This window comes from Fundulus heteroclitus, unplaced genomic scaffold (assembly GCF_011125445.2).
Source record: "Fundulus heteroclitus isolate FHET01 unplaced genomic scaffold, MU-UCD_Fhet_4.1 scaffold_141, whole genome shotgun sequence".
NCBI classification, from domain to species: Eukaryota; Metazoa; Chordata; class Actinopteri; order Cyprinodontiformes; family Fundulidae; genus Fundulus; species Fundulus heteroclitus.
In genome coordinates this window covers 398,511-413,494 of record NW_023396553.1, presented here as the reverse complement: position 1 = coordinate 413,494, position 14,984 = coordinate 398,511, and the positions used below count along the sequence as shown (strand labels likewise).

General features: G+C 41.3%; 1 protein-coding gene across 3 annotated transcripts in view; it reads right to left on the bottom strand.

Moving 5' to 3' along the window:
- Nucleotides 1-640: 640 nt before the first annotated feature.
- LOC105934226 (rap guanine nucleotide exchange factor 4) overlaps nucleotides 641-14,984 on the bottom strand; it is a 37,776-nt gene continuing 23,432 nt past the window's right edge. For 2 of the 3 annotated variants that reach the window (XM_012874124.3, XM_036129131.1), the window contains 26 exons: nucleotides 14,108-14,180; nucleotides 13,826-13,881; nucleotides 12,977-13,083; nucleotides 12,760-12,881; nucleotides 11,947-12,130; nucleotides 11,658-11,742; nucleotides 11,421-11,481; nucleotides 10,789-10,865; nucleotides 10,129-10,275; nucleotides 9,842-9,936; nucleotides 9,051-9,136; nucleotides 8,435-8,513; nucleotides 7,014-7,164; nucleotides 6,842-6,930; nucleotides 6,732-6,759; nucleotides 6,557-6,632; nucleotides 4,726-4,872; nucleotides 4,513-4,610; nucleotides 4,305-4,430; nucleotides 4,030-4,208; nucleotides 3,832-3,922; nucleotides 3,669-3,719; nucleotides 2,531-2,618; nucleotides 2,229-2,293; nucleotides 2,058-2,112; nucleotides 641-1,757 (listed from right to left, as the gene is read on the bottom strand). In XM_012874124.3, coding sequence (XP_012729578.2) covers nucleotides 1,630-1,757; nucleotides 2,058-2,112; nucleotides 2,229-2,293; nucleotides 2,531-2,618; nucleotides 3,669-3,719; nucleotides 3,832-3,922; nucleotides 4,030-4,208; nucleotides 4,305-4,430; nucleotides 4,513-4,610; nucleotides 4,726-4,872; nucleotides 6,557-6,632; nucleotides 6,732-6,759; nucleotides 6,842-6,930; nucleotides 7,014-7,164; nucleotides 8,435-8,513; nucleotides 9,051-9,136; nucleotides 9,842-9,936; nucleotides 10,129-10,275; nucleotides 10,789-10,865; nucleotides 11,421-11,481; nucleotides 11,658-11,742; nucleotides 11,947-12,130; nucleotides 12,760-12,881; nucleotides 12,977-13,083; nucleotides 13,826-13,881; nucleotides 14,108-14,180 — 2,544 coding nt within the window. In that variant the 3' untranslated portion in view covers nucleotides 641-1,629. Of the gene's footprint in view, nucleotides 1,758-2,057; nucleotides 2,113-2,228; nucleotides 2,294-2,530; nucleotides 2,619-3,668; nucleotides 3,720-3,831; nucleotides 3,923-4,029; nucleotides 4,209-4,304; nucleotides 4,431-4,512; nucleotides 4,611-4,725; nucleotides 4,873-6,556; nucleotides 6,635-6,731; nucleotides 6,760-6,841; nucleotides 6,931-7,013; nucleotides 7,165-8,434; nucleotides 8,514-9,050; nucleotides 9,137-9,841; nucleotides 9,937-10,128; nucleotides 10,276-10,788; nucleotides 10,866-11,420; nucleotides 11,482-11,657; nucleotides 11,743-11,946; nucleotides 12,131-12,759; nucleotides 12,882-12,976; nucleotides 13,084-13,825; nucleotides 13,882-14,107; nucleotides 14,181-14,984 lie in introns of those variants that run through there. The other variant, XM_036129132.1, reaches the window with a different exon arrangement.

Below are 14,984 nucleotides of genomic sequence, written 5' to 3'. Positions count from 1 at the left end.
AGGAAGTTTCAGCCATGAATCCAGAAAGAGTCCCAGAGAGAAACATCCAGGGAAAGACTCGAGAGGCCACGTTAAAGCAGGTCTCAAACTCCAGTCCTCGAGGGCCAGCATCCTGCAGCTTGTACATGCGTCTCTGCTTCAACACACCTGACTCCAATAGGAGCTCATTTGCAGAGCTTGACTGCATGCTAGTGAGGTAGTTTAACCATTTGATTTAGGCGTGTAGGGGAGGCGACACCTCTAAAAGTTGCAGGACACATTCCATCGAGGATTTCAGATTGACACCACTGCCTTAGAGGAAGGCAAGAAGAGCCAGGTTAACATGAGCCGGAGAACACTTGAAAAACACCTTTGAGAATGATTCAGGGGGCTAGAAATAGTACGTAGGCTGACTCTCAGGCACTGAGTTACCCCCAGCCAGGCCAGCTCCTCCTAAAGTCCAGCTAATGAGCTTGATCAGAAACAGGTGTGCAGGAGCACACTGCTCAGCTCCGCCCTCCCGGGAAAACCTGCAGCAGCATAGGAGAAAGACACCACGCAACACTCCCAGATCCCTCACACAACCAGCTACACAATCCTGATGTCACACCTCTTGCAGGATAAAACACTGTGGAATGTATCATAAAGGTACAAACACTCATAAATTACCAATTTTTCTTTATTATTTACAAGGCAGACTACACATACAATACAGTTTCCAGGCAGCTTTTCGGGGAAGCCACTGAAGTTCTCAACACATCATCACAGCAAAAGATCCTGAGAACAAAGGAAAAAGTAATGCCACGCAGTCCAAATGTACACGTACAAAAAATAAAACCACACAGACTGAACACAACAGGGGTTCCCTTCAAAAGGTCAACTAAAAATCCATCCTCTGCAGATGTATCCAATTATAGATCCAATCAGGCAATTGTATTACCCAGTGATGCTATTTATTATCTCCTCGACAGAAAAAGCAATACTTTAGTGTACCTTTTAAACACTTTGGAGGCTTAGATCAAACTAATACTCTGTTAAGTAATTGCAATCATATCCTACAGATTTTAAATACATTGATTGGAATAATTTAGATTAATAAGCAAATATGTACTCTCAGATTTATGTATGTAATAGAATATACATATTTTTTAAAAACAAGTCTAAATCACTAACGTCGGAACTGGGAAGTTTGTTCAACAGGCAGGTACAGTCTTTCATTGTAAACTGAGCTTCCTCTGGAATAACACAACAGTACAGGACACTCTGATAGAAATCCACTGTATAGAACACAAAGCCAATGAAGTTCAGTCATGCAGGGTAATTGATTCACGTTCTATACACTACAGTTCTACCTAGCAGGTCCGCAAACGGTACGAACTGGTACGATATAAACTCGGCCAAGGATTCAAGACAGAGCGACGGGAGAGCAGCTGAAACAGCTTCCTTCAGTCCAACAGGAAGAGGCGTTTTACGGCACAGTAAAAGTCCTCGATCCTTGATAGTCTGTAATAGTTCTAAGAACCACTGCAGTGGTTTGCTACTAGAAGTCCACTTGCTGAGTCATGTCAAACAAGCTGATGCGTTTGTGTGTGCGGTTGGTCTTTTACGCTAACGTCACAGAGAAGGCGATGGTGGTAGAAGGTTGGCGGCTCATGTCCGCCGAGGCTCCAGCCTGTAGGAGAGCTGCGTTAGAGCCCTCTGGTTGTCGATCACGCAGAGTTTCCTAACGTAGCCCCGTACCTCCGCCTGATTCTTGTTTGGCTGGCAAATGTCGGGATCTGTAGCAGCACAGAGAAACACTTGGTACTAGAGCCTTGCAACATTTCTCACATTTTGTCACGCTACAACCACATACTTTAGTGTATTTCACCAGGATTATATGTGACAACTTAAAGCATGTGCAGCATGGACTTGCATTTCCCCTTTACTCTGATACCCCTCTAAAAAAAAAAAATCCAGTGCAACCCACTGCCTTCAGAAGTGACCTAATTCTTGTTTTGCACGTTAGCTACGTGAAAGAATGTGAAAAAGAAAGAAACATGTGAAAAAGAGTGCTGTTAGGTAATGAACAGACTTACTGAATGGCTGGCTTCGACAGTGCCTCACTTGTCGAATTGTGTTTGCTATAATACGCTGATGAAACAAAAATTCAAACATTGTCTTATATTATTATGGCAGAAAGAGGGGGGGTGGCGGTGTTAAGGCTAGAAAGCTATTTATGTGACCTATAAAATCACACAGAAACTCACCATTTTCTCAAAATTAACCATATTGTCAATAAATGTCTTGTTGCCCTCGTGTGTAAATGTCATATCTGTAAAGAAAGCAACAGAAATCAGTCGTTAATTAGTGCAAGTGATCAATTCAGAGAGCACTATGTACCATATTTGGGCCGAATGCAGGGAAAACTGGAGCTCTTTGAAGATGTTCTATATCTATAAGCTTCTCTTGTTTAGAGTATTAGCTGCATCTATGTTTGTCTGCATTAGTTTTATACCTACGGCGACACAGCGGCTGATATATTCTATCCTAAGACTACACTGAATCATACCTTTAAGGAGCAGCGGCATGAAGGGGATAATTGGGGGTTCCAGCTTAGTAACAGTAAGTCGGTAAGATCGGTGGTTTCTCGACGGGTCCTGTTATGAAACATAGCAAAGAGGTATGGTACCAAGAGGTTTAAATGCCAGTTCAACAAATAAAATTAAAAACATATTAAAATGTGTAAAGTATAGACAATGTGTATTAATCTTCCTTGGTTTTTAAGTCTCCATCGTGTCAGTTTCATTTATTGGCACCCCAGGTAAAGACATGTAAAAATGCCTTAAAACTAATTTTTATATTATTTTATAGCATAATCTCAAACTTAAAATTAATTTAAAAAAACAACCAATACAATTTAAGGACATTTACTTAAGGAATAATTGTTGTTAAACAAAATCAAAAGTGATGTAATAATAGAAAAGCACTTAGTTTTCTCCTTTAAAATATCACAACACTTGAAGCATTCAGACAGAGGGATATTTGACTGCTCTATTTGCTCCTTTTCTATAGATCATCCATAGTCCTCATGTTTTTTTTCTTCAGCTCAACCACCAGGTTTTCTATATAACTCAGGTGGGGTTTAGAAAGAACGTTTATTTATATAGCCCCATTCAAATATCAGGCCCCCGAAAGTGCTTTGCACAAAAGTCGGGACAAACATTTAAACGACAGAAACTTCATACTCTGAAAAACAAAACATACATTAAATGCAAATATAATCTTAAATGTCACACTTCAGTCGCCCATCGGCAACCAAACAAATCAAAAGCTGCAGTAAACAATAGTGTCTGCAGTCCTGACATTTCCTGAGGATCCAACAGTTTCTGCACATCTCAGGTTTGAAGGGAGTTTGTTCCAGAGGCGAGACGCTCTGAAACAAACATTGGAAATGTCTTTCCAGGGGTGCCACTGTCTGTTGTTGGGCCGCATCTTTCAGTGCAAACACCGGCTACATTGGGTTCTTCTCTTTTTTTTTACATAGTTAAGAAACAGTTAAAGTCTAAAATTATCTTTCATTTTTATCAAACATTGGGTTGAATTAGGATATCTCCTTGAATACTGCTACCTAAACATCACGTTACTTTTAAAGCTGCAGTATAATGCTGCTAATGATGCCCTTAGATAGATGTATAAGCATAGCTCACCATCATGCTCTCAAACTCAGCATAAAACTTCTTGAACTTGGTGGGGAGTTTCTGGAAGTAAAAAAAAAAAAAACACAATAGGATCTAAGTGACAAAAGACTTTTAGAGATTAGGTTTACTGTAGATTAACTAATGGATTAGTTGGTTTTGCTAAAAGCTTTACCTCCCATGTCTGGCTCAGCCTGCTGACAGCAGGGTTGCTCATCCCCATAATGATGGCAAAGAATGAATTGAGGTTCTTAAATTCTCGACAGCTACAGACAAAAAAAAGAAAAAAAGAAAAGAAAAGGGAATACATGTAATAAACCCAAACGTTTTGTCGGTGCTACCAACGTGTCTCAAGTGTGCTCATTTTACTGACTGTGCAGCTATCTTTATGAATTTCTTGAGGAGTTGCACTCTCTTGCTGAGCTGGGTGCAGAGGCAGACTTCAGTGACCACCCACAGCTGAACCTGGTTGAATCTCCTCAGGAACAAGTCCATGTTGGCCGTGGTTCTTCTAAAGCTGTGGCGTCCAAACGTGTGGTAGAGCAGCTCGTGCTGAGGGAAACCACACAGACACGCATTACAGTTGGAAACGCTGCCGTCGGTCCGCTTTGTGTCACAGAGAAAGATCAGCGTTTCATAACATAGCACCTCGTGGACACAGCTGAAGAGCTCCCAGTCGAACATGGTCATTTGATAAGCCAAGTCCTTGGAGCTCATCAGCTCAAAGGTCGACATGGAGCCGGCGGAGGGACCTTCCTGGTCTGGAAGAGGAGCCTGATACAAACAGGGAGACATTTACAGCTTCACAAATGGGCAGAGGTGAGACAAGAGAACAGCAGTCGCATTTCTCACGTACCAGACTGCTGAGCTGTTCTCGCGGACAGGCAAATAAGCGGCCATTGATGCTCAACGTTGAAAACACCGACACATCATTGGGCTTCAAGAGCTGCTTTTCTGCAACATACACGGGAAAATTACCGCTTGTATCAACACCGCTTGTAGTTTTTTTTTTGTTTTTTTTTTTTGCATTACAAAACTATTTAAAATCCTTTGTGTTCTATTTTCTTACCGCCAGCAGAGCTGAGATGGACCAGCACGAGCTCTTGAGTGGTCCCGAGTTTTTCTGAGACAGCGCTGATCACCTCCCTCCCAGTCGCTGCCACTGTGATCCTAATTGTAGTGTAGGTGTGGTCACTGCAGTAGACCTTCAAGAGGACTGACCACAAGTAAACAGATCATTAACATACCAATGGTGTTAGCTTCTGAACTACAATGTCATATGCGTTGAATTACGTCTGAAAGCAAACTTGAGGCAGAGTTTGCTTTTAAAACTTGTACATGTAAACAGAAAACCTGCAAGAGTTTTAATCATTTAGAGTGTTGACCAGCTTTTATTGCGACCACTGATGCAGATGTGTGAAAAGCCTTGAAATATATGCACCCCTTACTGACATAGCATAGTCTCACATTGAAAAATGGAGAAAAATACAACATTTTAGCATTCGAGAGCATTTAACGGAGGGAAAATTGTAAATAATTATGTAAGAAACAGTATAACAAAACCAAAGAGGGCACAGTTGTTAAGACACCCGCCGCAGAAATGGCCTTTTAGGATCACTGATCATTGATTTGGTATGAAGCGAGGAAGAATGTGTGAAGAAGCTCTTCATACCCAGCTGTTAAGCATGGTAAAGGATGAGTGATGATTTTTAGCCTGATTTTTGCCCAGATCTTCCCCTTCTGACAGGTGCATACTATTGCCGTGGCTCTCAAGAAAATCTTAATAGATATTCCTGTCATGTGTGTGTTAAAAAGGGATCTGGTCCGCTCAGTGGGACTTCAGGACAGCTCACCTCCATACCAGTGTAGTAAACACAGAGCGCCTCTTCTCTTTATGTTTTTTCTCTGTTAAAATTAGTCCCTAAACTATCAGCATAATTCTTCCTCGTCATCCATGTGTATTTAATCTGAACTCACGTTTGATATTGAGAGGTTTTCGCAAGATTTCCCATCTGACATCTGCATGATCCTGCATGAAATCTGTTCTTGTGTGCTGTGCTGTGCTCGCCGGACACCTGAACAAGCAAACCTGTTCTATCTAGAATTTTTCAGTGTTATGTCTCTCAGGCTTTTTTTTTTTTTGTCCGTCTACTTCAAAATCCTGCCGTGTGAACCAGCCTTTGCAGCAGGACCAGGACACTTGAAATAAAACTCAGGTGGAACATGCGAGCAAACTGTAAATAAGCCGTCAAACACAGGTGACCAAAACATAGAAATCCTGAACCAGACATAAGTCCTGCAGAAAACACGTGTGGTGTGAGCTGAAGACAGGAGAGCAGCAGAGAGAAGAAGCAGATCTCTAGATGGTCTGGAGAGGCTTTGCAAACTATAATGATCAAAGATCCCGATCTGTATGCCCCAGCCTCTGTGAAGCATTGAAGGCAAAGACCAAGGGCTGTCCCATTGGCAAAATGGGCCTGTAAAAAGCTACAAAAGAGAAATGCCATCATTGAGATTGTTCATTTCCTCTCCTTTATAGAAAGTATCAAAAGTAATGGTTGGATTTATAGAATTTTACGGTGTGAAGTCATGCTACCACACAAAAACAAATATTGAATTTGAATTTATTTTAAGGCATTTCAGACATCTTTATCATAATAAATGGGGCCTGCACTTTGTTTAAAAGATCCATAGTGCAGGGCTGTCCTGTTTGATCAGCGCTGTCCAGGCCTTATTTTGCGATGTCTTCCTCTGACTGCCTCACTTACATCTGAAGAAAACGGTCTCACTAAATATTTACTGGGTTTAAATTTTGACACATTTTTTGACCCAGCAAGTCTTGCAGCGATCCACTAAGCAGCTGTCAGTGTCCAGTGATCACATTCCTCCGGGCAGCTTACTGTCATCTTGATTCCTAATGGGTTGCTTCTTCTGCAGCCTTTCCTCCCCATTGCTGAACTGCCGAATCAGGGTTCTCTGTTGAATTATATGAGAGGATCCAGATGACTGTGAGGCAGCTGGCATAAGCATAGCACAAACAGTGAAGGGTAATTATAATCGCTGCTCCGTACAAACCTTTTTTGTTGACTTGACCTCTTCTGAACTAAAAGAAGAAAATCAATAAATATAACTTCAAATTGAAATAAATCACCATCCAATCCTGAAACAGAGAAGCTGATGCATACTGTAATTTCACCACTTTTTCAAGGTCAAGCACCAAGTCTTTGAGGCCTCTCAGTGTCCGAGAATCATTGGAGACACTTCCATACAGCTCCTTCAGAGACGCACAGGAAGAACATGTCAGACCATGCCGAGGTCCTGGTTGGTAAAAGTATTAAAGATCTTGCGCGTACTGACCTCCAGGAAAGAGATGGCAGCCGGCTCCTCCTGCAGCAGATAAGTGTGTGAGTTTGCCCAGCGCAGAGTCAGAATGAGGGCCCTCCTTTTGCTGTTGAGTGTGTACTCCAACCTCTCCTGTTCAGAGCCCGGCGGGGAGACCACGTGGTAGGTGCACGCAGGGTTTAAGGTGAACAACAAGGCTGCAGTGATACATGTCTGATGCTGCACGAACATAAACCATAACTCACCCCCAAATCTACTTTCTTTCTAATAAACTGTTAACATGGTTGTCTTATAGTGCTGTCTACAGGTCTTGGTCATTATTTTTGAGAAATTACAGCATATTTGTTGAAATCCTGCTTTTGTGTCTAAAACTGTCTGTGTGCCGCCATCCCATGGTTTGACGCGTGTTTTGCGTTGAATTTTGAATAAGTTGCTAATGGTTCAAAAGATAGTGATGTCACCCCGAAAACATTTAATTTGAGTCCAAAGGTGTGGTACATTCCTCCGTAGTGAGTTGGACCAGTTAGCTTTGCTGGACGACATTTATATAGTGTTTTTTTCTGTTGTTTGTTGGGATGGGGAGAAAGTGTAGTGGGTTGCCTTAGTTCTGGAGATTTGCACATTGACCCAGCCTTTCCCCCTCTGCCACTGCAGTGCCAGCTTCAGGCATCGCTGAGTCAGCGCCTTGAGCCAGCGGCTTAACGAACCACTGAGGCTCAGGCATGCTGGACTCCACTAAGCCTCCCTCAACCTATGGTGACGAGGGGAGTGAAAAATCCTCCACCTCATTGTACCGATCTGTGGCAAAAACCACCAGATGTCGGCCTTGTTCGTCCATGTTTCTACTTTCCCTCGTCCTGACCGTAGCCCCCAAGCCGCTTCCTCACCGCACATCCCCACACTTAGCTGTCTCTTCTGGAACTGCTCACTTTGGTGGCATTTTGCAAAATCTGTCTGGGGTCAAAGTTATACCTTTACTTCGGGGCGAGTTACCCTTTAAAGAGCTGACTCTGTCTAAAAGGTCAATGTTATATCTGATGCTTTAATCTGGATATATGAGTCATTAATCTAAGACCAGGATATCTTTTGGCAGCCCATTCAATGTGTTCTTAAGCTCAACTTGTATATTTATAAGTTATCATATTGCACTAATAAAAAGCAAGGTCAATAGAATATGAATTATTTGTATTCTATACAGAAATACCTGGACTTTCAATTTTTAAGATAAGTTAAAATGTCATACAGTTCAGAAAAACTGATCAACCGTTTACTACAGGATTATGGACAAGAGCACATTAAGGTAAATGTCAAAACCCGAGATAACGTCAGTAGAACTGTTAACGAACAAACTACTTAACGTGCATTACCTTTCAAGAACATGAATAACATTATGCAGGTAACACATCATAAGAGAGATATTGTATAAAAAAGGATATTGTGCCATAAGTAGAGGGCATAGCTGGCTGTTTGGCAGGAAGACACAATGCATGAGAACAAAATCATCCACTGCCGGGTCTAACGGGTGAAAAAAACAACAGAAAGCAGAGAGTCAGAGGAGGAGGAGGGGTGGGGAAGAGTTTACCCAGGGTTCAAAGAATAAAAAGTTTCAAAAGGCATTGATAATGGTACTAACTGGTAAAATCCCTCCCATTGAAAAAAATAAAGTGCCTTAACTGGCTAATTGTACGAAGATTTAAAAAACAAAATCACAATCCAGTAAAATGGTCATTCAACACACATTAAACATAATCATTTACATAAATTAAAAAAGTTAAAAAAATGCATTAGTTGTCGTTAGCTTTGGGTTTTGGTTTAGTTTTCCATTTTTTCTTCTTTTGTGTATTTTTTTTTCTGGGGTATCTATGTTTCTGATTTATAGTCAAATACGTCTGCTTCCTTTTTCCGACTGCTCTGACTGTAGATTAAACTTATCTCTGCAGGGTCAACTGTTTAATTTCAGTTTTACATTTTGTAATAACAAATACCAGGATCCTTTCAAGTCATCAAAAGTCCACAGACCCCCGCAGTTTACATTTATTTATCTACAGTTACCTGGTTCGTTGTGATGGATGTCCAGTCTCATAGTCTCCAGGAAGTGTTCAAGAATCTTCTCTGGTGTTCCTGATATCACAGTGTATCTAGAAGAAATTAAACCAAATGTTCTGCGTCAAAATGCTATCATGCTGTCCAATTCGACTGTAGTTGTAGCAACATAAACCAACAAATATGTTGTTTTGAAATTCAATCTTAAGACAATAAGTAAAATTAATAATTAAAAAAATTATTTAAAAAAAAACCACAATGATGGCTTTGAAAATGGAGATTTTTTATATATTGCAAGAAGCTTTAAGGGAAAAAATACTCAATGTACTTTGACAGACAAATGAATAAAGCTGGGTAGATATTGGAGGTAATGATCCACAAGCCCCAATTAAGTTAAAATAAATAAATAAATAAAATAAAAAATAGATGAGCAAGTCAGAAACATATCTAAATGTAATCACTCAAAGAAAAGAGTGACTACTCTTTAGGCAAATTTAGAAAATTTATTTTTAAATGTAAAGTCATAAATCACTTCTTCTGTGAGCCTTTATCTTCTCAATTTGGACAATTTGGTTTTAATTCTTGCCTCTAGAGCTGAAACTGGGGTCTTTGAATGTATTCTTGGCTTGCGTCTGACTTATCTAAGTAAACATTTACTCTATGCTGAAAATAATTTTTAAACACACAATGATCAACCGGGGAGTAGACAGGATTGGGGTGCTCTAATGTCATCCTCTAAATATAGTTGAGACTATCATGGGTATTATATTTGGATCTACACAACCAAACGTATCACTTACTTGATGCTTCCCAACGTGGACGACCTGGGACTTTTTTCTAAAACCAGCACAGCTTGTTCATGCTCTTTCAAACGCACTGTGTTGGCTTCCACATCCTGAAACATTTTCAGAACAATATCGGGGTAAATATATATATAATGTGGATGGCAGTACATCTAACCTGACACAGGAGGGAGACACATTCAAAGCAAAACCTGTTCATTTTAACTAAAGGTCCTAACAATGCTTTAAAACAGGGAGCTGACTGTTTTTGGGGTGGGTCTGTAAAAAAAACCAAAAAGTCCAACCCTGAGTATCCTGTTGAAGTCCTCCTTATCCACACGGAGGAAGTGGCAGTTGTCCTCTCGCAGGACGATGGAGGCAGCACGAGGTGAGTCTGTAACCAGGGCTAGCTTGCCAAAGTCATCGCCCTCATGGAGGGTGCACACCACCCCCTAAAGCGGACATAAAATGAACATACAGAGACGCTCACAGTCAGACACAAATTAGCTCCGACACGAAGACGGTCTGAAAGTCATCCAAGGCCCAGGAGAAACACCAGACAGGAGCACAAACAGAGCAAGGATGAATCATCACAGTCTCTCTGTTCATCTGCAAAGAGCCAAATTGTGAATGCAAATGTACGATCACAACGTGTGTGCAACGCAGTTGTTTGCACACAAGTTGTGCGGTGGGACTTTCGTCCATCCATGCAATCCATCAAGCCGGTTAGTCATTGCGATGAGTCAAGCTGAGTCTTTGCCAAACTCCGTGGCTGGTGTTTCCCGTCCCCACAGGACACCGGCGGCCGCACGCTCCATTCAGACACGATGGCTTCCACAATCTCATCCATTACATACAGATGAAATGCTTTCACGTCAAGTGGAAAACCTTAAAAAGGCTCACGTGTCAAAACAACACGGCGACGTCCAGTTAGCGGGTAGACGCGTCAAGACACGCATACGCACCTTGCCATAGATGACCACATTTACAGAGCCCTTCTGGATGATGTACCATGATGTACCCTCCTCTCCTTGGTTGAACACTGGAAAATAAAGAAATATCACCTATCTTCACCGCTCCATGGGGCGAGTGGTGGTGTACAACATGCATACATTCCCAATTAAATGCGTAAAGCACACAGTTTGTAGTTGATGAGAAAAGGGGTATGGATACTTTTCCAAGGCAACGTCCATCCTAACCAGATGTTTTCAAACTGTCACCTCAAATCTTAATAAACCTAACTGATCTTATTCCAAATTAGTGCCGCGCACACTGACAAAAATAGTTTGTTTCACCTCGGCAATGAAACATTACCATTCATAAAAACAGATTTTTAAATTGGGTTAGAACATTAAAATCTTAACTCTGCACTTTAATGAACCAGCCAGATATCTAATCCATGGCTGGAAATAAAATGCCGCTGGTACCATGGCCACAAATCCTCTTATTTCCATCACTTTATACCCCTTCATTATTTCCACTATCTATCTATCTAAAGTAATTATTATTTAAAACTAAAGAGGTGGTAAAATCAAATGCCTGTGCAAAAAAATCTGTGCAACATATTCACAATTCATGTTAGTAGCATAAAACTTACACACAGTTCCAGCCTTTGCGTGTGATTCAAAAATCACAACGCTCGCCAGTTCCCTCTTCACCTGCAGACAAAAAAAATAGACAAAACAAAATTCAGCTCCACGCCATCTCTGTGCTGACTTAGAAATGAACCCTTCCTTACGTGGATAAGGCTCGGGGCCAAGCTCTTCTGGCACCCACCGTTGATGCCATGCTCTAGACGTTTATGACACTAAAAGAAGAGAAGACGTTGACTCACAGTGTTGGAGAGGTGAGATAAGGCCTTGATGTGAAGCAGCTCATCATAGATGATCTCTAGGTCATCGGCTGTCCTCTGCCCAGGCCTACAGACACACAGAGGTCAGTAGGAAAAAAGAAAAACTCAACAGGAAGATTTTCTGCATACTGTATATTGTATGTTTGGCAAAGTTAAACCAGTGCGACCAGTGCAAGTTTGGAGATTATCTCTAAAGGTTTTGGAGCATTTAAAAAAGCCTAACAGCTTAAATTTTCACGTAGAATAGTAAGTAATGCGGAAGGTCTCTTACGGTTTCCTTAGGATCATGCGCAGCAGTGCATCCGGGCCGATCTGGGCGAGAAAAAGGATGGTCTCCGGCAGCTCTTCCTCACTCTCTCGCTTCTCTTCCTCGCTAGGTAACGGCGTGTCCTCCTCCTCATCATCAAGAAAGCGATAGAAGAGGTACTTATCATGGAAGCCCAGATCCTGGTCCACTGAGGAGTACACACACGTGCACAGTTTGATGCACAACGCACGGGCCTTGTAGTGCCATTTTTTTAAAACTCACAACACTTTTTGAGGTATTTTTTTTTTCAAGGTAATACATTTGGGAGCAACATTTTATTTTCAAAGGGTGAAGGGTGTAGACGTGCAATAAATGTTCTGAGCCAGGAGTTGAGCCTAAAGCAGCCGCCAGTACTTGGCACAGATGTTCTGCCCTCTGAGCCACATGGCGCCCCAAACTATCCGATTTCTATATCAGTACCTGCAGTTGTAATCACATTTTACACCAGCTGATAATTGCAAGGGTTAAATACAACGGCACGGGGATTTTAATGTTGACTTTACAAAAAAAAAATGTTTATGAAAAGGATTTTCACTTTTGTTTCTGGAACATTGCAACATGCTGCCAGAAGACAAAATAAAATGGGCAGCAGTGGGATTTGATCTTTTTTTTATTTGGTCAGTTCTTGTAGAAAGATATTTTATTCTAAATATCTTGTCTTTCTTAAAAAGATATTAAATCTTGGATAACATCTATGTACAATAAAAATACATAATTTCCACATACGTAGCTTATCTGGGCGGTATATTTAAACATGATGAAGTGAGCTCAAGTTACCATGATTAAGCACTCCTTCCTCCAGCAGCGCCTGCCACATCCCGACAGCATGGGAGCGTGTGAGCACACAGGCACTCTGCATCACCAGCCAGTCCACCAGCTCTGTCCCTACGCAGCATTGTCTGAAACGCACGCGTCCACACATGGCTCAAACACTGAATATTGACAACTGAAATCGAAGCTTCGCACCCAATGGCGCGCAGACACATGCGCACACCTGTATGTTTTGAGGTGATATTTCCTGTCACGGATCATGTGCGGCGCTCTGGACAGGATGGCATTACGGAGAACCTTTCCTGCTCTCTGCAGCTTCTCCGAGGGAACCTGCAGAACAACCAAAACAACCCTGGGAATGTTATCGGGTTGATCATAGAAGCCTATAGCCCACATTTCCATTCGTACTGCTAACCAGACGGGTGTAATTGCAGTTAAACGTAAATAGATTTGGCGAGTTTGAAGTGCGCCAATGATTTCCCAGCAGATTGTTAACAGGAGTAATACACTGTATCCTATACACTATGGAACCAGAGACATCTTTTAACATGAAACACGAGAGAGCTGCATACACACAGACACGCAGGCGCACACACAAAGAGTTGCTGCTGAAAACAACAAAGGAAGGCATGTTAAATTGGGCAGATGGGATCTTTCTTCGATGTGCATGCATTAGCTAGCATTAGCATATCCACAGAACATCAAAACTATGAGTCATCGGTGGGGAAAATCTATTTTAGCATTCTGGTTCATTCAAAGCGACATAAAAGTTTGCGTCGGATGAAAAAAAAAACACACACAGCTGGATTGTAGGATTCTGGGAGCAAATTCACTCAGATGTAAGAAGAACTTTTTAACCCTTTTACTTAAAGCATCCACAATAATGATCTGCTTAACGACACGTAAAAGGATAAAAGTAAGAGATCTGTATTACTCAGGGTTGTGTCATACAAATACTGAAGCAAACACGTATCCAAGGCAAAACAAGAGTGTAGTTTTCTTTCTTTTCCAGTTATCTTACAAACTCAGGGCAAAGCTTTGGGCCCGACTGAGATTTACTGGAATTATTTACCTTGCTGTGAGCCTTGTTTCCAGAGTCTGAGTTCATGTTGTCTTTGTCTGTCAGTCCTGAGGAGAAACATTGGCATCAGAGTTTTCGATTTCAGAAAAGCCTATAAAAGCAAAACCCGTCCTTTGTAGTGTCAGTAATCTGTTTTAACTGCTAGACACAGCTGCTGTAGATAAGACATTCAGTCTCTCAAGAATAAGGCATCATTCACAGCGTTTCTGGAGCACTCTCCGATCTCACATATGCGTTTTCATGTCCTCTCTGTGCAATTTTACGTCTTCTTACTGTCGTTGTTTGATCCACTCTCCATGGCTCCATAGGGTGGGGCCAACAGTCCGGCCAGGCTCTGACGGTACTTCTGTAGGGACACACACATCCGACCAGCACACCATTTAAAATGCCGATCAGAGGTTTACATACACTCACCAGCATGAATGTAGGACTAATTTGGGAATTTCAATTATGGATTTAAAGTGCTATATTTAGGTCGGTATGATAAGATGACTTAAAACAGTTTTAAAAGCAAGAACCTTTCCCACAAACTGGTTTCTTGACTTTCTCTCAGTTATGCAGGGTCCAAATTATGCATAACCACATGCTGTTCGTTGCTATCGAAAACGGTAGAGTACATTTAATTCCTGTTTCCTGGCACAGAACCCTCTGTTAAGCATAAATCATAAATGTTCATAAGGCTTTGGTTCAGGCCCAAAGCATGAAGAACCTTCATGTTTGCCTGTTGTACCTCTAACCTGATTTCACGTGCTCTTGAGATCATTTTCCTTTTTGAACATTCAACCGAATCCAAGTTTCAACCAATTAACTCTAAAAGTTAAGTTGATTTTTTTTTCTTCCACTTTGTGCAACACAACACTGGTAATTAATAATATCCTCAAAGTGATGCTCTAGACCCCATGCTTGACAGTTGTTATCAACTTCTTAGGTTTGAAAGCTTCACCTTGATTTTTCTTGAACATATGTCTTGCCATCGTGGTCAATTAATAGTGGTTTCTGGTTTCTTAGACATTGTTATCAATTTATTTTCGTCTGAGGTAACAGTTCGGCTCAGTAGAGTAAGACACTAACACAGCTCAGTGGTCCAACTGGACAATGATCCCAAAGGCACATCAAAACTACTTCTGAAATGGACAACCCAGGATAATAT